The sequence below is a fragment of the Macrobrachium rosenbergii genome, chromosome 45 (genome assembly GCF_040412425.1).
Source record: "Macrobrachium rosenbergii isolate ZJJX-2024 chromosome 45, ASM4041242v1, whole genome shotgun sequence".
Taxonomy (NCBI): Eukaryota; Metazoa; Arthropoda; class Malacostraca; order Decapoda; family Palaemonidae; genus Macrobrachium; species Macrobrachium rosenbergii.
The window spans coordinates 509407-533961 of record NC_089785.1 but is presented as its reverse complement, the minus strand read 5'-3'; the positions used below and the strand labels follow the sequence as shown (position 1 = coordinate 533961).

Here is a 24555-nt window from a genome sequence, read left to right as displayed (position 1 = left end):
CCCTAACCCTCAGGTCCCATCTTTCCTACGACTGTCCATTAGAAAGGGGTGTTCCAGAAAACGTAAGTCCGACAGTAAAATGGGACCCATTAAGAAAAAACGTAATCCCTTAATCAGTCCACCTCCCCAACCTATCCCGGGATCATCACGTCTCCCAATCCCCCAGGTTCCATCTTTCCCTCGATTGCCTGCAATAAAGGGATGTTCCAGAAAACGTAAGACCGACAGCAAAATGGGGCCTATTAGGAAAAAACATAATCCCTTCATCGCGTTCAAAGCGAGAGAGGATGGTGTCGGCAGAGATGATGACAGTAGAACTGATACCAGTCTTGAAGGTTTCATAGATGACAGTTTCAATTGGTAGTTAATTTCCTATGTAAATAAGAAATTTATTACGTGATGTTGATTTACTGAATATATAAATTTACTTTGTATTGTCTATTCTAAGTGAAAAAAATATTTATTAACTTTATTTACACATTCTTTCTCTTTGTACTTATGTGTTCTATGTAAATAATAAATTTATTATGTGACGAGTACTCAGTGTACCGATTTTGAAGATTTCATGGTTGACACTTTCATCTGGTAAATAATGTATCTTCCTACCGCAACCATTCTATGTAAATAAAGTATTCATTAACATTGTTCTATGTAAATAAGAAATTTATTACACAGCGTTTATTTACTGTATATATAAATTTATTTTTGTAATGTCTATTCTCAGTGAACAAAATATTTACTAACTCATTTACACATTCTTTCTCTTTGTACCTATGTGTTTTGTGTAAATAATAAAATTTATTATGTGACGAATATTCAGTGCATATAAAATATGCTCTTTTGTAATGTCTATTTGAAGTGAATAAAATATTTGCTAACATTATTTTACGTGTCCTTTCTCTTCATACCTTTGTGTGTATGTGCGTATGTGTGCGTACACACGTGCGTGTGTCATAATACACGTGCGAATAGCATTTATGATGCAGTGTCATTGGAACCTTAGAGATGCAAGCAACTCCTTTATCTGCAGAAGCAATGGATCTATTTGCAAATCAGTCCCAAATTATCATAGCGGGATACAGCAACTCCAGAAAGAGCGTAATTTGCCAGAAAATAATTGAAAAGTATGTAGAGAAGTTCCATACTATACTCTACTGCGGGGTAAATGAACATCCATTACAGACTTATCCAGCTATAGGGAACAAGATCAGGGTTAATGAAGAAATATTAAACCCTTTTGAATATACCGATCAAGAGACGGTTGACAAGGGTCTCTTATATGTTCTCGACGACTGTTTTCTAGAAGCGAGCGATAACAAACACGTCACGGAGGCGTTTACTGCTGGATGGCATTTGTCAATCTCTGTCGTGTTCATAACGCAGAAAATATTCCATTCAGGTAAATTCAGTAGAAGTATCAGTCTCAATTGTTCCCACTACATTTAAATGAAGAATAGAGACATAGGCCAAATTGAAACTTTGGGACGTCAGTTGTTCGGACGTCAGAAGGGCTGTGAATTTTCTAAGATATATAAGAAGGCATTATCCCATAACCAGTATGGTTACCTGCTGGTTGACCTGGCAGCCAGCACACCTAATAACTTACAACTCAAGACTAATATAACAGGTGAAACCGAATATCAAGTCATCTACCAATGGTGACTAAAAAGCAACTGTGGGTATTGAAGAAGTTATATGGAAATGTTAAGTACCCTAGCAGTTTTAGCGGTGTAAGTACACTAGCCAGGGATGTGAGACAGGTCGAGAAGAATATAACTAGAGATGATGTTAAAGACTTCCTACAGAGCCAACCCTCTTATACTTTACATAAAGGCACCCTGAAGAAATTCCCTAGAAGAAAGATCTTATCTCCGAAACCTCGAGTAATCGTCAGCAGCGATCCGGCTGACATGTCTAAACTCGCTCCTTATAACTAGGGTTATAAATATCTGTTAATAGTCATCGATCAGTTTTCAAGATATTCACAAGTTGTTCCTTTAAAGAAAAAGGATGGAAATACTATGCAGCGTGCTTTAAAGAAGGTTCTCAAATCAGAAGCTTTTTCGGGGGTATCACGTTTAAATACGGATGAAGGCAGGGAATTCTGTAACAAGCAGGTGAAGGAATACTTGAATGGTAGGAATATAAAACTGTATAGTGTACATTCGAGGGAAATTAAAGCAGCGATAGCCAAAAGAGTTATCAGGACACTTAAAAGTAAAATATATAGATACTTAACTCACAACAATACAGATAAATATGTTAATGTACTGCAGGACATTGTTAACGGTTATAACAGCACACCGCATAAAGGATTAGGGACGGGCAGACCCCGAATCAAGTTCACGCGTTAGTAGACAGAGAAGATATAAACCGACAGTTTTCCAGAATGTATATAAACAGATTACCGCGGAAAGACACATATTTAATTCAAATAGCCACAATGCCCTCTTAACTTCGCTAATTCTTCGCGCTTTTTTGGATATGCTTGTAACTACGAAGCCGATAGATCCAAAGGGAAGAAATTGAAGAGCCTATGACGGCCGGCCGCGGGAAGCGAACCCGAGTTACCTTAATCACAAGGAGGTGGCTATTAGAATTACATATGTGTCTGGTAAAAGTGACCAGTAGATTCTGCATATATATTTCAGCCTAAAAAGCAATAAAAACGATTGCCCACTTGGCTACAATGGTGAGGATGGGTCTATTCCAGCTCTAATAAATATATCTGAAAACGACAGGTATATATATGTACGAGAGGTGATAGACTTTATCCTTCTCGTGGTCAGGTTACAACGTGACCTCCTTGTGATTAAGGCAACTCTGGTTCGCTTCCGCGGCCGGCCGTCACAGGCTCTTCAATTTCTTCCCTTGGATCTATCGGCTTCGTAGTTACAAGCATATCCAAAAAGCGTGAAGAATTAGCGAAGTTAAGAGGGCATTGTGGCTATTAGAATTACATATATACGTATATATATATATATATATATATATATATATATATATATATATATATATATATATATATATATATATATATATATATATATATATATATATATCGGAGAATGGCGGGTATCATCCCGAACGTGCCGGAAACAGGCAATAAGATTCCTGCACCCTCATACGTTGCCGGAATATCTGAATTATATCCGAATATGAACAGACGGAGAATTATCGAAAGTTCGATTAACTCGAAAAGAGTTGATTTCATGCCGAGTAATGTATCCGTAAACCAGGTTCTATCTGACAGGTATATCGAGTTTCGTATCAACGGCGTTGTAGGGTCTTTCTTGGACTTGTCTAGCATTGTGCTAGAATCATGTCTTAGAGTGTCTAGGCAGGGCACGAATTTAACAGCTGATCAAAATGAAGCGTTTGCCAACGGAATAATACTCTTTTAAAATCCGTATCCGTATTTTTGAATGAGAAGTTGGTGGAATCATGTCCAATATTTCACTATCAATCATATATCAAACTGTTAAAAATATAAAACCCGCTTCGATGGCTACGTTAGGGCGGGGAGTGGATTTTTATGACGATTATAATGAGGCTTTTGGCATAACTAGAACGTTCTCAGCTAATACCTTTCATGACGCTGCCAGGTGGGAAACGGGTGTCATGGAGACTTGAATTGAAGGTATACATACCTACTTCCCGCTGCTCCTTGATCTAGCGAGTATTGACATGTATTTGCTAGATTCAATGGATTTGAGAATTAGGTTGGAAATGGCTAATAACAACTGGATTATGAGCACGGATGAAAATAGAGGGTTGAACCAGCTGGATGTAGACAAGGCAAAATAATTATGGATTGATAAGGTTACCCCGCACTCTAACGCCATGTCCGATTTAAATGAGGCTTTATCAGTTAAACCGTTACACTATGTATCCGATAAAACATTGTATAAAACGTACATTATCGGGACAAATGAATCACCTATATTAATCGATCAAGCATTCGGGACGTGTATTCCCGAGAAGTTAACAATTGCCCTGGTTGACATGAGGAATTTTTCGGAAGCATATGCCAGGAACGGGTTATATTTCGAACATTGCGAGTTAAGTAATGTACATATCACCTTCAACGGTAACACTATACATAATATTCAGAGTACTTTTCCCGGGAGAGTAAATCAATTATTTTACGAGTATAATGTTTTTAAGAGGGGGAGATCTATTTTGTGTTTTGGTTTCACAACCGAGGATATGGAGGATTCACTACCCACGAAATTTCCGCTAGTATGAGAATAACCATAAGGTTGTCCTGACCTGTGATAACGCCTCACGTAGTGATGCTTTTCGGAGACACGAAAGGTATTTTATCGGTTGATTCTGACAGGATAATCCAGTGCGACGTTAGAGGGTGAGAAAGATGGATACTAGAGAATTAGAAATATCTTTAAAAGATACTTTAGGACCGTTAATTAGTTATCTAGGTATATTCGCTTCGGATGATGTAGGGGGGTTTATTGTACCGCTGAATAGAGGTAAACCTCTAGTGTTTATATCTAACGCTTTAGTCATCTTCGTATATTAATAATATAGGTCAATGGGTATGTTTCTACGCGGAAAGGTTGCCCAGGTGTGCTTGTGTTTTTGACAGTTACACTATCAAACCCGAATTTTATTCGCGTGGATTTTCTAGATTTCTGCGTAATCATTCTGAATACAGCGTTTACGAACTTAAAAGACAAATACAGCTGGATCTTTCGTATAAGTGCGGAATTTACGCCCTGTTTTTTTGTACATCGAGTCAGTCACCATGGGGTGGGGAATATACTATCGAGGTTGAAAGAGGTTTTTTCTGTACACCATTTACACACGAACGAGTGCTGGGTAACGAGATACTATTTCACATATTTCAAAAAAGCAAAGTGCTCGGATTGGAGGTGGGGCAGTAAGAGAGCTATAACTTATAACGAATGTTTAAAGCTGCGGAATCGGATGTTCTGAGATCAGCTGTTACGTTCTGTATCCTGTTCAGGCTTCGTTCAGGTTAACTGCCCGTTCTGACACGGAAGGTAACTTACTGTACATATGGTTTGCTCTGTTATATCTTGTTTGTGTGCACAGATCTTTATTATTCCGAAACTTCATATATACTTTGCAAATATTCTTCTGTTGACGTTTCATTCGCAAATTAATACTTTACAATTTGCAAATATTCTTCTATTGACGTTTCTTTCCCAAATTAATACTTTTAGATTTCTGTTCCAGAGAGTTACTCATCAACCGCGCTGCTGTAACATCATCCATGTCGGGGGTGGCTAAATATAATGGCCTCAGAAGTGATTTCCGGGGATTTTTGCTGAATATCCGGAATAACTTGAAGTGGGCAGGAAGTATAATCGTCAGGGTGGGATCGCCGTCATGAAATGCATACCTATCTTCCAATATGTTATGTCTCGTTGTTCTGTTGTCAGTCATTAGGCAATAAAAATTCCTGTTATAATATATATACTGTGTTTTTGTTTTGTTCCTTCAGACTGTGCGGATAATTTAATCTTATCGGGGACGTCTCAAGGCAGGTCGTGTTTGCCCATGTCTTATCTTATCGTAGACACCTGGTCGTAGGTCACTAATGAAGCGGAGAATTGCTCCTCTCCATCCCTCCTAAACTTGTAAGCGAAAACAAACAGGGAGGGTCGTGTTTGCCCCAGTCTTGCGGTCTTATCATCGCAGAGTACCTCACCGCGGAGTCAATTTGCCAGGTGGAGGCCTCGTGTACGTATATGGAAACACCATTAAGAAACTGTACTGGTTTCCCCATAACCTCCACCAAAATCTCTGTCAACAGCCTAAAAGTCAAGCTGTGTTTATGACTCGTTAGAAATTCCGATGAAGCTAAGGAAGGTCTGATTTAATGAACGGGTTTACAACACCTCGCGCACGTACACGAAATAAATGATACGACAGATGAAATATCTCATGTACGTACTTGACATAATTGGAATTTATAAATAAAAAAAACACATGTACGTATATGGAATAACTCATAAAAAGGCCTCATATACTGTAATAAATCTAATTATACCCCAGGTAAGGAGACGAACTCTTATCTCGGACAGGTCACCCTTGATACATCTCAGGTACGGAGATGGGATAAGATGATAGGTGAAAGGAATTTGAGGCGTTTCTAAAAATGAGGCGATTTGGAAATGAGGGGATTTGGGCGTTTTTCCCCTACTTACTTGTGCTTAATTGTCTTTCTGTGTATATTGCATTATAAGGTTTAAACGCTCGTCTCTTTCACATTTTTCATGTTTATTCTTGGGTGTATTGAAATCACATTCATTTTCTCTTCTAATTACTGTTTTAGAGATTTATTTTGAAAAAAAGGGAGGTCATAAAGTTTTCCGACGAAAGGAAAATTATAATTTTTCAGCCTTTTTTCAAACAAAAACAACGTTTAGTGAAAGATTCTTTTGCCTGGATGCACTCTTAGAGGAACAATGATTTCTCGGGTGTCAGCGGAATGAACTCAGACACTGAAGCTTGCTATTCACCTTTACTGTGTCCTCAGTCGTCTACTGCATAACGAATATTGGATTGTGTCTGTTCCCTGAAGAGATCAAAAGCTTGAGGGAAAACAGAGACATACTGAGGGTCGGTTGAGGAATCCGGAATATCTGAAATCACAGGAACTTTGGTTTCCTGCAAAAATGTCAGTTAAAATATTTTGGACTTCATTCCCAGGTCTGTCATTAATAATCACACATATTTTTTTTTTGTTAGAGATAATGGTAGGATAAAATGCTCTTTTTTTTATTCTATTTTTAATAGTTGGTCACTAATTTTGCACATCTTATACTTCCAAGCATAAAGCCACTAAATCTTCTTGATATCATGTACACTATATCTTTGGAATAAAATATGACAAGTGCATTCACCTAGCCAGCTATAAAACCTACATCTTTTTCGTTTGATACAGTATGACAGCGAATTCATTCACATACTTAATAAAGGATAAAGGGAATAGAAGGAAAAGCAATGTAATCACTGTATAATACTCATAAAGGGGTAAAGATTGGGTCCCTACTCTGTATGGATGCATCTGTGTTATTTGCTTCTGGTATAAATCATTTCAAAATTGCGGCTTAATATTTGAACACACACACACACACACACACACACACACACACACACACACACACACACACACACACACACATATATATATATATATATATATATATATATATATATATATATATATATATATATATATATATATATATATATATATATATATATGTATATATATATATATATATATATACATATATATATGTTACAGTCAACATGAGTAATCAGTCATTACGCGTAATGACTGAAATTTCAGTCATCACGCGTAATGCACTTAGGGACATTTGATCCCCAGGAGCTAGTACTAAACACGGCAGAAATACATTTGACCCCCAGGGACTAGTACTAAACCCGGCGAAACAGTATAGGTGACTCACTGTTTCGCCGTGTTTAGTACTAGCTCCTGGGGGATCAAATGTCCCTAAGTGCATTACGCGTGATGACTGAAATTTCAGTCATTACGCGTAATGACTGATTACGCATGTTGATTGTAGCATATATATATATATATATATATATATATATATATATATATATATATATATATATATATATATATATATATATATATATATATATATATAGATAGAGAGAGAGAGAGAGAGAGAGAGAGAGAGAGAGAGAGAGAGAGAGAGAGACCAAGGGCAGATGGAGAGGCACACTAGCAATCTACAGTTTTATTGTGGCCGACGGCATTTCGCAATAATCCATTGCATTTTCAAGGCTGCAATGACACAATTTTGTTTAATAAAAAGGACGCCACTATATAAAATTATAAAGATAAAAAAATAAAATAAAAATACCTACATTTCTTAAAATATCTTAAAACAAACCTACCCAGTACATGGCTAAAAAGTGACTAAACAGAAAAAGGTAAAACTACTCGAAAACAAAGAGAGCAGCAGAGAAATCACAAAATAAACAAGGGTGTTGAGGACGTCTGGGCATTTAACGAGGGAACGAGTGCTTTCATGAAAATTGACTCTAAAGTCGTAAGCTCGTCCTCGTGTTGGGCTGAGGCTATTATTTCGAAGTTTTTCATATCAATCTGCGTTTTGCAGATTTCAGAGTGATTTCTTATATTTGATAATTTAGGCCCGGGCAATCTGCATCCCGTCCTATAACTGACGCCCTGATGACTACAGACACGGACTTTCAGTAGCCGTCTCGTACATCCAACGTAGGTTCCCAGCTCGCACTTGGGACAAGTATATTTGTAAATGATGTTGGATGCTAGAGACGGGCACAGTCTATCCTTAGATCTGAAAAAGAGACCCGAGCGTTAAAGGGTTTTTCGGAATAAGTTTCATATTTACAAACGGGAATTCTTTGCTAATGATCTTTATAACTTTTTATGAAACTCATCGTTGAACAGGAAGGGAAATTTAGCGTAGATATCAAGTTTGGGAACGCCATAAATGACACGTGGCTCACTAAAATTCATATCTAAAACTTTCTCAAAATTCGGTAAAAGTGTTTTAGAGGAAAACAATTATTTCTAAAAACCTGTCAGGAACTCAATTTCGCTGTGGAAGCCTTGCCAAGACGATGTCAGAGTAAGGGCCCTGCGGAGGAGTGTAAAAATAGCATTTAATTTAAAATTAAAATGACAAGCACTGTAAAAATTAGTACCCAACCCAGTAAAGGTGCTCTTTCTGTATATACTGGTATGGAAACCCTCCGAGTCCCTTTGAAATACGTAGGTCCAGGAAAGGGAGCGATTTGCATATTTCCTTCTCCATAGTAAACTTAATATTGGAGTGCTGGGCATTAATAAAATCCAAAAACAGGTGAGACTGAAATTCATGTCTAAAAAGAACGAATGTGTCATCCACATAACGTCGATAAAATAGGGGGCAAAGGTTGGAGGGGCAGGAATCTAAGAATGACTCCTCCAGGGAGTTCATAAAGATGTTAGCGAAGGTGGGGCCGAGTGGACCACCCATCGCCATCCCTTCCACTTGTTTGAAGGAAGTACCATTAAAAACGAAGACCGTGTCCCGCACGGCCAAGTTAAGAAGCTGTTTAAAATGAGACTTATTAAAATTATGAAACACAGAGTCTTCGTCAGGAAATAATTTGCTTAAAATAATATTAATAGTTTCTTCAACAGGGACATTAGTAAATAACGGCTCGACATCATAGCTAACCATATAAAGGTCCGAGTCCTGTTTAAGGATCTCGTTCTTAAAACCCAGCGAGTTCCTGAGAGTGTAGGCGTTGTTGGTTAAAGGTTCGAGGAGGGGTACCAGGTACTTAGCTAATTTATAGTTAGGGGTATTTATTGATGAAAGAATCGGTCGCAAAGGAATATTGTCTTTGTGTATTTTGGGAAGGCCATACATAATCCCATATGAGGAGCCTGTAGAGAAAAGACATTGATAGGTATGTTCGTCTATAACCTTACTTTGTTTTAATTGTCTAAGGAATCTGTTAACTCGGTCTTCTATTTTAATAATGTCATGTATATATATATATATATATATATATATATATATATATATATATATATATATATATATATATATATATATATATATATATATATATATATATATATATATATATATATATATATATATATATATATATATATAAATATATATAATTGCTTGCAGGTGGCCTTTGAAAAGTTGGGTCAGCTATTCGCAGGGTCCATTTTGCCTATACACAGCAGATAGGAAAATGCTGAACCATTCGCATGCCACAGGAAGTCGCAAACCTCCTTAGTGACAGGACACCGTCACAGAAAATGCGGTTTCAACTTTAAAACGTCCATCAGCTGAACCGGTTATAAAATCCGGTTTTGAAGAAAGTATTCAAGTAATGTACGTGTGTGTACGTACTTCGTGACGCCTTGAAGTACAGAGGCGTGTCTTGCCGTACTTGACCTCGGATGATGTCACGAAGAATGTGTCCGTGTGTGCATTGCCTAAGGAATAAAATGGGAGTGAACAATGAAATATTGGGCATTTGCGATCCGTTAATTGTATAATTGAGCATGTAACTGTGTAATTTCACATGGAGACTGTCCCAGAGGATTTTGTGAAGTGAGTACAGCTCATGAACGTTTTAGACTTTACTTTCAGAACTATGAACACAAACGTTACCCCTGTGGCAGTGAAAATTTTGTGTTTCTGCGATTTTTACATTTTCTGGTTTTAATATAACGTTTGTTCTGTCACAGGTATTTTCATTCCTCCCTCATTCAAAGAAGGGAGTGGTATGACTTTTTTTATGACCTCATTTTATTAATTGACGTGTTTATGATTTAAAGGACAGATGAGTTATTTCCTGTATTTCCTTAAGTAATTGGGTGTTTATGATTTCGGACCTTATTTTCCTTAGAAGAACTTTTGATAGGTGTGATGAATCATTCATTTCCATTCTTCGTAATTTTTAAGATGTTATTTTCATTGTTATTTTTTCAATAAAAGTTTAGTTTTGTACTTAGTATCTCATTCCAGTAGTCCTTAGAATTTAGTTAGGGAAAGGTATAACTTATGATGCCGGCTCACGTTACATGCTATTACTCAAATATCTCGGAAAAGCGAGATACCAACTTCTGATCACAGAACGGAGACTTAAATCAAGTATAGGCTCAGGATTGGCCTTTACATACATATATGTATATATATATATATATATATATATATATATATATATATATATATATATATATATATATATGTGTGTATATATATATATATATATATATATATATATATATATATATATATATATATATATATATATATATATATATATATATCTCAGGTTGAAGAGTAAAGGCACGCATGTCTCTTACAAGAACAAGTTTATTCGGCCAACGTTTCACATCACATGATGCATCCTCAAGGCTGGAAATTACAGACAATAAATACTTAAAATGTCACTTCCACAATGGGAAAAGCTTCTTTAAAAATTTTTAAAAATTTACAACTACAAAAAAATTAAAACAAGAACTTGAAAGGAACACCTACCAAGGCAAGAGCTAAAAAGTGACTAGAAAGACAGGGAGGAAATAAACAAACGAAAGAAACCTATAACGAACGTGGAGAGTAAACAAACAGGCAGTTATGCTATAAACAGTTGTCTGGACGACGATTGGGTGTTTAGTGTTGGTACATTAGTTTTTATGAAAAGCGACTCCAACACCATCAACTCGTCGTCCTTACGGGCAGATCCAATAATTTTAAAATCATTAATATCCAAGCGGGTACCACAAATCTTGGAATGATTCCGAACATTGGATAATTCGGGATTGGACAGTGTGCAACCCGTCCTGAAGCTGACACCTTGGTGGGAGCAGAAACGGACCTTGAGAAGCCTCCTAGTACATCCAACGTAGGTTCCCAGACTACATCTGGGACAGGTATATTTATAGATAATGTTGGATGTCAAGGAAGGACTCAGTCTGTCCTTCACTCTGAAAAAAAGAACGGATATTTAGAGGGTTTCGTGGAATCAACTTCAGATTTACAGCTGGCAATTCATGATGAATTAAATTCATACATTTCTTTTAAAACTTTTTGTCATGAAGGAAAGGGAACTTAGCATAAATACATAATTTGGGGAACGGTATATGTGGAATAGGTTGTTCCATTTTTGCAGTTAAGAGCTTATTAAGTACTCGATGGAAATAGTGGGATGGAAAACAATTGCTGCGAAAAAATTAGCCAAGAACTCTACTTCTTTATGAAAGGCTGTCCAGCTGGAAGTAAGAGAATACGCCCTGTGGAGGAGGGTAGAAAGAGAATTCAACTTAAAATTGAAATTACATGAACTATAAAAATTGGTGCCCAAACCTGTAAAAGTATTTTTCTGTGAATGCTGGTTTGAAACCCATTATTTTCCTGGTGATGCGTAAGTCAAGAAATGATAAGGAGTTACGAGTTTCTTTCTCAACTGTAAACCTAATATTGGGATGTTGGGCATTAATGAATTCTAAAAAGGAGTCTGCATTAAAATCGCGCTTAAACAGGGCAAAGGTGTCGTCCACATATCTTTTGTAAAATAAAGGGTGGAAACTAAGGGGACAATTGTCAAATACTGTCTCCTCCAGGGAGTTCATAAAAATATTGGCGAAGGTAGGACCTAAAGGGCTTCCCATTGCCATCCCCTCCACCTGTCTGAAACAAGAATCATTAAAAATAAAGACCGTGTCCCACGGCCAATTCTAAAAGTTGTTTAAATAAGGTTCTGTTAAAACCGTTAAAAAGAGAATCGGGAAAGGGAAAAAGTTTGGTCAATATGATCTCGATCGTCTCCTCAACAGGAATATTGGTAAACAGGGACTCAACGTCGAAACTGACCATAAAAGGTCAGAGTCCTGCTTAAGAATATCGTCCTTGAAATCAGCAGCACTTTTTACATTAAAAGAATTATTGGTGAGCGGTTCTAACAATGGAACTAAATACTTTGCAAGTTTATAGTTGGGCGTATTTAACGAAGAAAGTATAGGTCTAAGTGGGACCCCTCCTTGTGGATCTTGGGAAGGCCATACATGATCCCGTATGTTGAACCGGTAACGAGAAGGTTTTGGAAGGTGTTTTCATCTATGATGCTGTCACGTTTGAGTGCTCTGAGGAACCTATTAATTCTGTCTTCTATTTTGGTAACATTTTGTAAATTAGGTGTTCCCAATTTCGTTGGCCGAATAAACTTGTTCTTGTAAGAGACATGCGTGCCTTTACCTCTTCAACCTGAGATGTTTGTCGGGTCTGTTTCCCCTGATTCTTCTATATATATATATATATATATATATATATATATATATATATATATATATATATATATATATATATATATATATATATATATATATATATATATATATATATATATAAACTTTATGGGCATGAGAAAAATGGAACATCAGAGTGCAAGATTTATTTTCTTGATTATAAGGCATTTTTAGGCAAAGTACATGCATTAGAAAATTCAGATTTTTAAGAAGATTTGGTTTAAAAAAAAAAGTAGGACTAGAGGAGTATGAAATCATTTTAATGCTTGCAATGGTCACTACATTTGAGGTTGATCTTCTGAAGGGAAGCAGCTGTGATGGATTGACTAAAGAGGGGCGAGGGACATTAACAAGAATTTCTGATATTATTATTTTTCTCTTTTAAAACTCCTTTAAGCTTCTTGTGCAGAATGGAGTCAGTAATATGTTGAAATAGTGATTAATATTATTTTCATTTGTTATCTATTAATATGGATTCTGGAATTTCTCTTAACAAATATTTTTGTTATTACACTACTACGGGAAAAGTCAGTCCTATGTGATTTTTCATTTAGGCATACACAAAAAATTGTGTTTTTTTAGCCACTCTTAACGAAATGTTTGTTTATTTATTCTGCTATTGAATTCCTTACTCATCTAAGCCAGATATAATGAATCACAACCCATTTATGGAACTTTGTAAACGATAATGCTACTCTGTTGAGAACAGTTTCTTCAGTAAGTGTTTTTATGTCATTATGTGAAATGTTGTGCTCACTCTTACTATGTTTCAACATTGAAGTGATGGACCCAAAGACTGTGGAATAAGGTAAAAAGAGGAAGTTCTTAGGCAATTTTGTTTTTCTGTTAATTATGTTATAAAATGTCTTCATAGTTTCATAGTTGCAAGTATCCAGAATATGAGGAGGAATATACAGATCTATTTTCATTATTCTTTTTTTTTTTTTTTTTTTTTGCCAGGAATTTCGGATTGGGGACATAATGATCGCAGGAACACTACAAGAATATGCTATCCTGAAAAATAATGTACATGAGCCAAATTATTGTTGCTTTTCTCTCGATAGATAGATAGATAGATAGATAGATAGATAGATAGATAGATAGATAGATAGATAGATAGATAGATAGATAGATAGATAGATAGATAGACAAAGGTTTATTGGCCACAAAATGATATTTATTAAAAACACAAGTTAAATATGGTCCAACAGAACGACATAAAAAATATACACATAAACCTTAAGAATAAAAAGAATAAATCAGAATACTTAAAACCACAATATGTAACATTTGCAGCCGTTTAGCTTTTACAGATGAAGGTTTAAATGCACTAAATAAATAAAATCCTATAAATATTTAAGCAGAACCTTAACTGCTACTGAGAGACATGAACAGCATGTGCTTTCAACCGAGAAAGAGATTCTCATAACCTGTGGCTGGTAAACTGTGTTGTTGGTCTTATAGTAAGTTGGGAGTAAGAATTTTAATAGAGAAAATAGTATGATAAACGTTTAAACTAAGGAATGTGGAAGTAGTTACCGAAAGACTACTTGTCGCTTAAATGATTGTTTAAGAAGTGAATTTTTCAACATATAGCCATGACGGATTTCTGTTAAAAATATTATAGCTGACGAAAACATTAATAGAATTGATCTCTACTGTTTTGCTGATGTACCTGATGTAATCCTGGCAGACTGTACAATAATGAGGGTTCATAGATACTGCATAAAGTCTACTAAGGGTTCCCACACTTCTTGATCGTACTCTAAATAGTTTTTCTCTAGTTATCTGATCCCGGTTTCAGGAAATATATACTACTGGTTTATAGTGAGCAATTTTTAGTTAAAATCTTCAGCAGATCTGGAGTTGTACAGTTGCTTCACAGTTGTTTGTATGTTCACCGATGCTCTTTCCTTCCGTAAACATCTTAACTGACTCATATGAAAAGCACAATTGATTCATAATTCTTATGATGACAAAATTGCACTTCCAATTACAATTTAATGCTCAACTTTAAAAAATGGGTCCTTAACCGTCGGACAGAATGATATTTGAAGCTGGCTGCATTTACATCTTATATCTATGCGTTATACCGTTTGAGATGCCCTTTGCCGCGATGATTTAGTTCCCTTGAGCAACTGGGACATCCAAAGACCTCTTTATGTTGTCTAAAGCAAACTACTTATCAAATCAAGTTTTTTGAACAGTACTTTCATTCAGTGGTTGAATAGTAGTTCTAGAAACTCCTCATTGCGGAATTTATTGAGTAAAGAGACTGAATCACTGTTTAATTAATGCATTTTCTATCATTTATTTTTCTCTTAATCTTTCAGTTCTGACTTTTCAGATTCTTAGTTGATTACTTATTCCATACGATCAGATCTTTGATTACTGAATGATATCCACTCTCCGTTTTCCTTTGGAATAAAGAAATAAAGGAAACAAAACTAACTCTACATTTCAGAGAAGATCAGGAATAAAGTCTTAATTCTCGGTAAATGTTGATTTTTTTTACTTGGGAAATATGCCTGATAAGGTTATAATGTTCATGGTTCTTTTCCTTACGAATGAATCTGTATCAAAGATAAACTATCCGCTTTTATACTTTATTTATTCTTATCTCTCAGAATTGACACTTTATTGGATTCTGTTTATATACCTGCTTCAATTCATGAGGAACAGTTCATTTGTTTTGAAGTTAACCCTCTCTCTCTGTCTCTCTCTCTCTGTGTATATATATATATATATATATATATATATATATATATATATATATATATATATATATATATATATATATATATATATATATATATATATATATATATATATATATATCATTCATTTAGAAATTGGATTTAGTGACAGGTCATGGGAAATTGAATATAAGTTTTATCCTATTCTGATGTACGATGTTCATCTTCTCTATATTTTGAGATCTATGACTGGGTTTACCTCGTTACATCGGACACTTTGTTGGCATTCAGGCTTTTATCATGGATAGAACAAAGGATAATCCTGACATTTCATGTTTACCCAGTTGTGGAGGCATTTGTTTTAGCTTATCAAATGTGGATACAATTGAACAGAGAATAAAATTCTAACATATCTCAACAAGATTCATACATGAAATTTAAGAGCCGCGATATAGCGAACACTTATCCCTTTTTTGACAGGGTCAAATATGCATTTTTTTTTTTCAATTTTTCTAATTATCTGCATCGACGGTGATTTTGTCATTGACCTCCTGTTTCAGCTAAGTGTTAAGTGTGTCTCTCACCTTACGTCCTGGATGGTGATAGAGATAGACTTGATACTTTGCTGAAACTAGAAGTCAATGATAAAATCACATAGATGCAGATAAGTAAAAAAAAAAAAAAAAAAATTAACAAATGCATATCCGACACTTTTCCAATAAATCAAGGATATGTTGCAACCAATAACACGTTTTATGAGATAATTCAATGAACTGTAAATGTACCAACAATTATTTGGCAGCAACCATTTATTTACTCCCTTTTACATTACAGAATGGCTCAGCACCAGGAACGAAATCGTTTTCCCTCTCATTTCTTAAGGTCGGTTATCCTATTTATCAAAATATATGTTGCAAACAACTGCTCTGTCAATAAGTAGAATTTAGCGAATGTTAAATACTGCACGCAGTGTGGCGCAAATATCTTATAAATCAATGTTTCATGAAAAATGCGTATTGAGATTTTATCCAAAGTGTAATACATCAACAAAATCCCCCCTAATACTTTATATTAATTAAGAAACCAATCAGTCAGTTCAAGTAATTAATTTGTAACCATCAGCATAAAACTACATATTAATATTCTGTAATTTCACAATAGTTTATAATAGCTTTGGAAGCGCTTTTCTCCCAATGCTTACGAGAATAATAAATTAGGTATCAGATAACCTGGATATAAACCATTACTTTTGACTTCGAAAATATATTGCCAGTAATCTCTCTCTCTCTCTCTCTCTCTCTCTCTCTCTCTCTCTCTCTCTCTCTCTCTCTCTCTCTCTCTAGGGCATTCCTCAAGCCACATCGACAACTAATGCCAAGAGACCACGATACAGAATCTATAATTCAAAACGCTACACTTGTTGGAATATGGATTTCTCTAAGCAATTCTTCAGGCATGAAAGAGTTACCATTCACAATGGTGCAGGTTATATAAATTATCACCCAATAGCCTAGGGGAATTGTTCTTGTTTCCCACGACCTCTAGTCCAGAAGGGTAGACGATAGGACACCACATACATCAAAATCATTTACAATTATGTGAAAATTGGAAAAGAGAAAGCATTTTACTCAACAAAGGCATCAGTCATATACATCAAAGAAGTTAAGCTCATAAACTGTAAAAATCGAGAAGCCTTGATCACAATGTCGCTAAAAAATAAGTAGTACAACCAGGGTCGGACCTATCAGAGACCGTCAAGGGCTCTTTTTAGATTATCAGGATTTAAGGGCTACTTCGTTAAAATTGTGCTTTAGCTCTCCTTATTGTTCAGCAGTGCTCTACAGAAGCCTCGCCAAAACGTTGCATTGTACATGAGGGTGGTATTTTTTGTAGCAACTGAAATACATTTGTGCATATTAGCATTATATAATGACAAGATAACCCTTGATTTGTGTATGATACAAACTCATGGAAAGAGATGAAGGAGGCACAGTCAAGTAAATATGCAACTATTCTATGGGTACAGAAAAACAAAAAATACCCTAAAAGAGAATTAGTGTCACAAAGAGGTTCCTTCGATATTTGGTTTATAGGTATTTCTCATTATCCGTTGTTGTAACAGTGTAAATCATTTTGTCTTCAGAAAAGGAGTGGACGATTTGGAACTTGCTTGGAGAAGGTGGTGTAAAACAGCTTGCTTTTCGCTGCAAAGGTTTCCATCGCAAGTCTGCCTCTCTTTGTAGCATTTGTAGTAACTGATAAAGGGAGTGTCCCTTCCTTTAATCTTCCTATATATCATATATTAATCTCTTTTGAAAGTATTGCAGATCTCTTGGCATGTACTAAAAATGTATTGGGTGTGCAATCTCATTCTTTATTTTCATGCTTGAACGATTTCACAAATATTAATTACATGTGACAGACACCGACTAATAATAATAATAATAATAATAATAATAATAATAATAATAATAATAATAATAATAATAATAATAATAATAATAATAATACTGTACGAAAACATTACATATTATATTGATTCGAACAAGATTTGCTTGTACAAATTATAAATGCTACTCAAAGAAACAGAGTCACTATGCATCGAAGGTGCAATTTTTGCTCACACAAAGCAAAGCTCCGAGAGAATGAAACCCTTCAGTAATGAGCGTTTATCCTCAAACAGGTGAGAGACAAAGTAGGCGAAAGGATTGTTTTCTTTTGTTGTCGGAAGACGAAAATGCCACGTAGAGCAAAATACTTGAACAAAAGAAGGAAAATCTCAGTTCTTGCATTGATGCTCTTTTCCCAGTTTCCCTTTGATAATTATATCATTCATGAAAATCATTGATGTTTCCTCTTGTTCTATTTAATGAAGTGTGTATATATATATATATATATATATATATATATATATATATATATATATATATATATATATATATATATATATATATATATATATATATATATATATATATATATATATATATATTCAACAGGCGGAGGTTTCTCAAAACTCAGTAATATAATGAAGGCAGGGGAAGCACACCAACAGGTCAAGAAAGTCATATTTATTCAATTGCAACGTTTCGAGGCCAACCAGCAGGCATCATTTTCAAGCTGCAAGTAATAATACCTAATTAGTACAATAAAATTAAGTGACAAATATTAAAATACACAATATAAATTACATTAAAACAAGCGAAGTTAAAAATATGAATAAGGACCAACCGTTGAGTATGGAGGCAGAGGAAGGACTGACCAAAAACGTAAACAGTTCACGAGAGATAAAGAGGTGTAGACGTGGCATGGGTGTTCAGTGTGGGGACCAGTTTTTTAATAAACAATGATTCAGTAATTGCTAAAAGTTTGTGATTTACTGGTCTTGGTACAAATTTTTATAGTTTTTGTTCTTTTGATTTTAAGATTAATTCAGTACTAACCATGCTTCACCGAGCCTTTGCATTATCCTCTAGTTGGCAAGCTTTCCACAATGAAATCACGTCCCTGCAAAAATACTTTAACAACAACTGCTTTCCCACCCACTTGTTCTTTAAACATGTCTCCAAATTTTTAAATAATATTTTTGTTCCACGTCATCCTACCCCTCGCGTTCCTAAACTACCTTTCTATTCCAGTCTTCCTTTTATTCACGACACTATCTTTTATAAAAGAACTCCGATCTCTAATATCCTGTCACCTCCCTGCCGTGAAAATCAAAATTATACCCACAAACCCACTGAATATCGGTAGCCTTTTCAGCTTCAAAGACCGTTTGGATCCTTTAATGACCTCTTGTGTTATTTATAAGTTTACTTGTCCTCGATGTAATCGAGGAACCCATATTGGATCGACACATAGGTTACTTAAAGTCCGAATCGACAGTCATAGAGCTGTCAGCTATAGAACTGGCACTAAACTTTCAAATCCCGAATTTTCCAACATAAGGATCATGCCGAGAAATGCAAACATTCTATTCAGTACAAGGACTTTAAGGTTTTGGGCAGAGCCTCTAATCACAAACTTTTTAGCAATTAATGAATCATTGTTTATTAAAAAAACTGGTCCCCACACTGAACACCCATGCCACGTCTACACCTCTTTATCTCTCGTAAACTGTTTACGTTTTTGGTCAGTCCTTACTCTGCCTCCATACTCAACAGGTTGGTCCTTATTCATATTTTTAACTTCGCTTGTTTTAATGTAATTTATATTGTGTATTTTAATATTTGTCACTTAATTTTATTGTACTAATTAGGTATTATTACTTGTAGCTTGAAAATGATGCCTGCTGGTTGGCCTCGAAACGTTGCAATTGAATAAATATGACTTTCTTGACCTGTTGGTGTGCTTCCCTGCCTTCATTATATATATATATATATATATATATATATATATATATATATATATATATATATATATATATATATATATATATATATATATATATATACATATATTTTAACTATCTTAGCTTTACTTTGGTCTCTGCATCCCAGGTGTAACATACTTGGTGTCAATGCCTCATGCTGTATGTCGTAATATTAACTCTCTTGTGAACCAGTTTTTTGTCATCTAAAAACAATGTTTTCACATGCACAAATACGAGACATAATAAATAACTATGATCGACAGTACACCACAGGGTGTACATTTGTGCCCATGTCTAAATGTCTAAGAGAGAGAGAGAGAGAGAGAGAGAGAGAGAGAGAGAGAGAGAGAGAGAGAGAGAGAGAGAGGGTAAGTGTAAACAAGCAAAATAATGGTTCCGGCGCCTGTGAAGAAAATTACTATTAATAAAGGAGCAACTTTTAAACAGAGAATAATGAAAAGAGGTACGTGAAAAACTATCACAGAAATATTTTGTCTCCCTTCAGTCATTACGCAGACAGCATCGAGATTCCTTTTTCTTCTTTTTTCTTTCTAGTCGGTAGAGAAAATGATTAAGATGTCCCGGTGAAGGGAACCAAAAACCCTTCATGGAAATGAGACAAATGATAGAAAGTCAAATGGCAGAAAACTAATCTTGAGCGGATTCTTTGTTATTGATAAGTGGGAAAAAGTGAATGTGCTCTTCTTTTTCTTATAGAAACATCACCCAGATGGAAGGATCCTCTGGATGCTGTTACCAATATATATAAAATAAAAGAGTAAATAAATGTCAGAAACCAAATGCGTTTATATATTTTCAAGTTCTCCTTTGTAAAAGAAATATACAAAGTATTTTTCTGTAATGATAAAAGGATAGCATTGCCAAGTAGAAACTGTATAAAATAGAAAACGGACTGAAGAGATGCTGCGACAGGAAACTTGATAGAAATATTTGTAAAGATTCCTTGTACAGGTTTAGGCGTAGTTAATTATAGTTTTCTTTTATTTAAGTAATAAGCGAGTACTCAAATGTGCAAAGGTTCCGTACAGACTGCCCTTTTGGCACTATAATAGTCAACACATATGGTAGCTATGCAATGTACTACCCATGTGGGGCTTCGTTAATGTTATAGGCAAACTTCAGACCTCCAAAGTCTCCAAACCCAAACCTCATTGTAAAGTCTGTAGTTTTAAGAAATACACGAGTAAAAAATAATGCTGTCCCTTCGTTATTTCATAGAATTATTCTTTAGTTATACGCATATGAGAGTGTTTAAACAGTCATATGTATCTCGAATATGTACTCTGTTTAATTTAAAGAAAACATGTCACATTAAACAGAAAACATGTCACATCAACATAATAAGTGAAGTAATAGCAAAAATTTACCTTAATATTGTTAAAAAACTTTTCCATTCCAAGAGATTATTTTATGCTTGACATACACTGGTTCAGCCAAACATTACAAAATGCAAAACAATATGTACTCATTGGCAAAGGAAAACGTTTATATGAAGTCCGTGACGCTGAGATTTTCCTAGTATTTTATGACATTGATTTGTGATTCCAAAGCTTTTGTTGTATTTCAACTTCCTTCTCGCAGTCATCTTCGCTCGAGGTCTTTTTTTTCATTATAATTATGACATACTGTTGATAACGATTTTAAAAATACCGAAGCATATTATGCATAATTCTACTAAAATGAGTAAACAGCTCTATAAAAATATTTGAAAGTTTGCAGTTCTTGACCACCCATCTTCACTTTCAACTTTTCTCATTTCCTGCCGTAAAAAGAACCTCATACAAAGTTTCGTGAGTACTTTTAAATGAGTTCTTTCGCTTTTCGTTATTTAACTTCTGACGAAAATTCCAAAATCCAGATTTCCTGAATACAATTGTTTCTGAAAGTTTCAAAATCATTTTTTCATAAAGAAATATCTAAAAGCAAATTTCCTGTATTTAATTGCTCCTGGGCATTTTCTAAATCCGTTGCCATACCTAATATTTCGCTTGCCATCTTCTCTACAATCTTTTTCTTTATTAGCGAAAAATGCCATCAGTTTTTTTATCATGTTCTCTAAGCTCGAGACAATGAATATCAGCGGAGGAATTTTATAAATGTAGTTTTACTATTTACAAAATAATATTACTGATTTGAAATTATCGAGCTATTGTAAACAGAGTTGTTCCTGTCACTTTGTAATTGGCAGATGATTAACCGATTAGGTGAAAGGTTATCAAGACCATAATATATATATATATATATATATATATATATATATATATATATATATATATATATATATATATATATATATATATGTAGTATATATGTACATATCAGAAATATAGGACATGTCATAAACTGGAGTGGGGCGGAGCTGATTTTCAAAGTAGCTGTCCGTACAAAAGAAAGATGCTGGAATCTGCTATCATCAATCAAACCAACAATATGAACTTGTCAGGAGGACATTGGAAATCGGACGACATCGACGCTTTAATCCTCAGACCTCTCCTGAAGAAGATGGCCCAGGACACACGATCTCCAGAATCGTCGCCAAACGGGAGTTAATGAGGCCAAAATCCACTAGGGAACTGGTTATTCTCTCCTCCTTCTTAGGAAACGGTCACCTGCATACCATCTTAATGCCACACCCATATATACTTTGTATATATACCCCTGTAACATTTCATCTGTCCATATTCTACCAGTGAACAGGGGCACAGAAGCAAGTGCCCGAAATATATGGATGCAATGTTTAAATTGTGTTTTATGGGCCTTCTTATATTCATATATATATATATATATATATATATATATATATATATATATATATATATATATATATGGACGTGTGAATGTGTGTATCTAAATTTTAAGTTTACAATATTCAAACAATGGAACCACTTATGTTGATATATACAGCAAGAAAATGGCAATTGAGACCTTGGTATGTACCTGACATCGGCTATAAACTTATCATCGGATATCAGAGATAGATGGGAACTTATTAAAAAAACCTAATATTAAAGTAATTTGTTATTTCAGTACTCAAACAAACAGGAACGCCAGTTCATTCTATTATGAATCACAGTGATACCCTTAGTAGCTTAATACAGTTTGCACCATGACTAGAACTAGAACAGTGCTATGTAACACCTGCATATCTAGAAAGGTGTCTCCTCAAATGGAAGAAGGGTGAAATGTTCTGAGCTTATTGAAAATACTCAAAATGGTTTACGTGAACCGAAAATTTCAACTTTTGGATTTTGTGAATATCCCTTGAGTGGAAGCAAAATTTTATCAAAAGGTCTCTTTTAATTGATATGCCCTATGAAATTACAGCTTCTATTCAGGCGTTATTGCAAAATATGTAGAGAGAATAGTGGAGAAACTAGATTAAAAGATCTAACTATCATTATTAGCCTTGTATTTGACGGGAATAGACCCCTCCTTCAAGCATTTGTTAAAAACGTGGCAGCATCAGTGGAGCTGATTTTAAACAAGGATTTTTTAAATTCTCCTTACTAATCTCTTGTCTTTAAGGCTATCATCTGCTAAGAGCTGGACGATGTATATAATATTGGGCGAGATATGTCCGTAGAGTTTGAGGCTGTCAGCATTTGGTAATTTTATAACCTCAGCGTCGTTCTTGAGTGGCAGAGAATCTTCGTAGAAGTTTCCCAAGTGCGTCAACGTTTCTGCCAGTATCGCCGGCCTATCTTTCAGGACGGGATGGGTTCATTCTGGTTAGAATGGGCTCATCAGTCGGTATATAAATGGTCCCAGATCGCTGGCGGGAGGGAGCTGAATTCTGATTGGCTGTTAGGGCTTAGTAATAATAATAATAATAATAATAATAATAATAATAATAATAAATAATAATAATAATAATAATAATAATAATAATAATAATAATAATAATAATAATATCCATTATTTCAGCTCAGGGCCTTATATATGGAAAATATACAAATACAATACACACAATCTACATACATTATTATTATTTTTAACACGATGAAAAAATTAATCGGCAGTATCCACACAGTTGTTGAAGTAGAAAAAAAAAATAGAATTCAAGATAATGGTAATGACAGTAATTACACGGTGAACAATAGAAACAAAATATTGAAAATGATAACAATTAAAAATACAGATTGCAGACGTTTATGGTTGCACCCGTTGGACGTTGGAGACAGGGTGGGTGGTGGTACCGGAAGGGTTGTTCACAACAGATGGAAGCAGTTCCTGATTAGTTAACTCTCTCGGAGCATGAGTAGAGGTGGGCAGCATTCTATGTGCCACCGTTGAGAGGAGGAAAGTTTCCTTCATGGTGTTAAGGCTAGGCCTTTCTTTTCAAACGTGTAGAGCCTCTGGGAGGCAAAGTTGCAATGGTCTGTTACATTATCGACAATTCCAATATTGGGGATTACATCGCTTCATTTTGTTTCAACATTATGGTCACTCTCAGCGTGATTGCATATGGCTCCTGCCTTAGCGTGGCAAGAGATCCTCTTGGAAAACCTAATTGTGGTCATACCAATGTAGGCGCCGAGGTACTCTCGAATTTGGCATCTGTACCGGTAGACTACAACGTTGGCTCTTTTTAGGGGGTCTAGTTCTCTTGCTCTTACAGTAAATCACTAGTT

General features: G+C 35.0%; 1 protein-coding gene across 1 annotated transcript; it reads right to left on the bottom strand.

The window, feature by feature from the left end:
- Positions 1-6522: 6522 nt before the first annotated feature.
- On the bottom strand, positions 6523-24238 carry LOC136829697 (uncharacterized). The gene is made up of 4 exons (XM_067088494.1): positions 24121-24238; positions 9240-9451; positions 8925-9110; positions 6523-6657 (listed from the first exon to the last, which is right to left on the bottom strand). Exons 1-4 carry the CDS (start codon positions 24236-24238, stop codon positions 6523-6525), a joined length of 651 nt encoding a protein of 216 aa, XP_066944595.1.
- Positions 24239-24555: the final 317 nt, after the last annotated feature.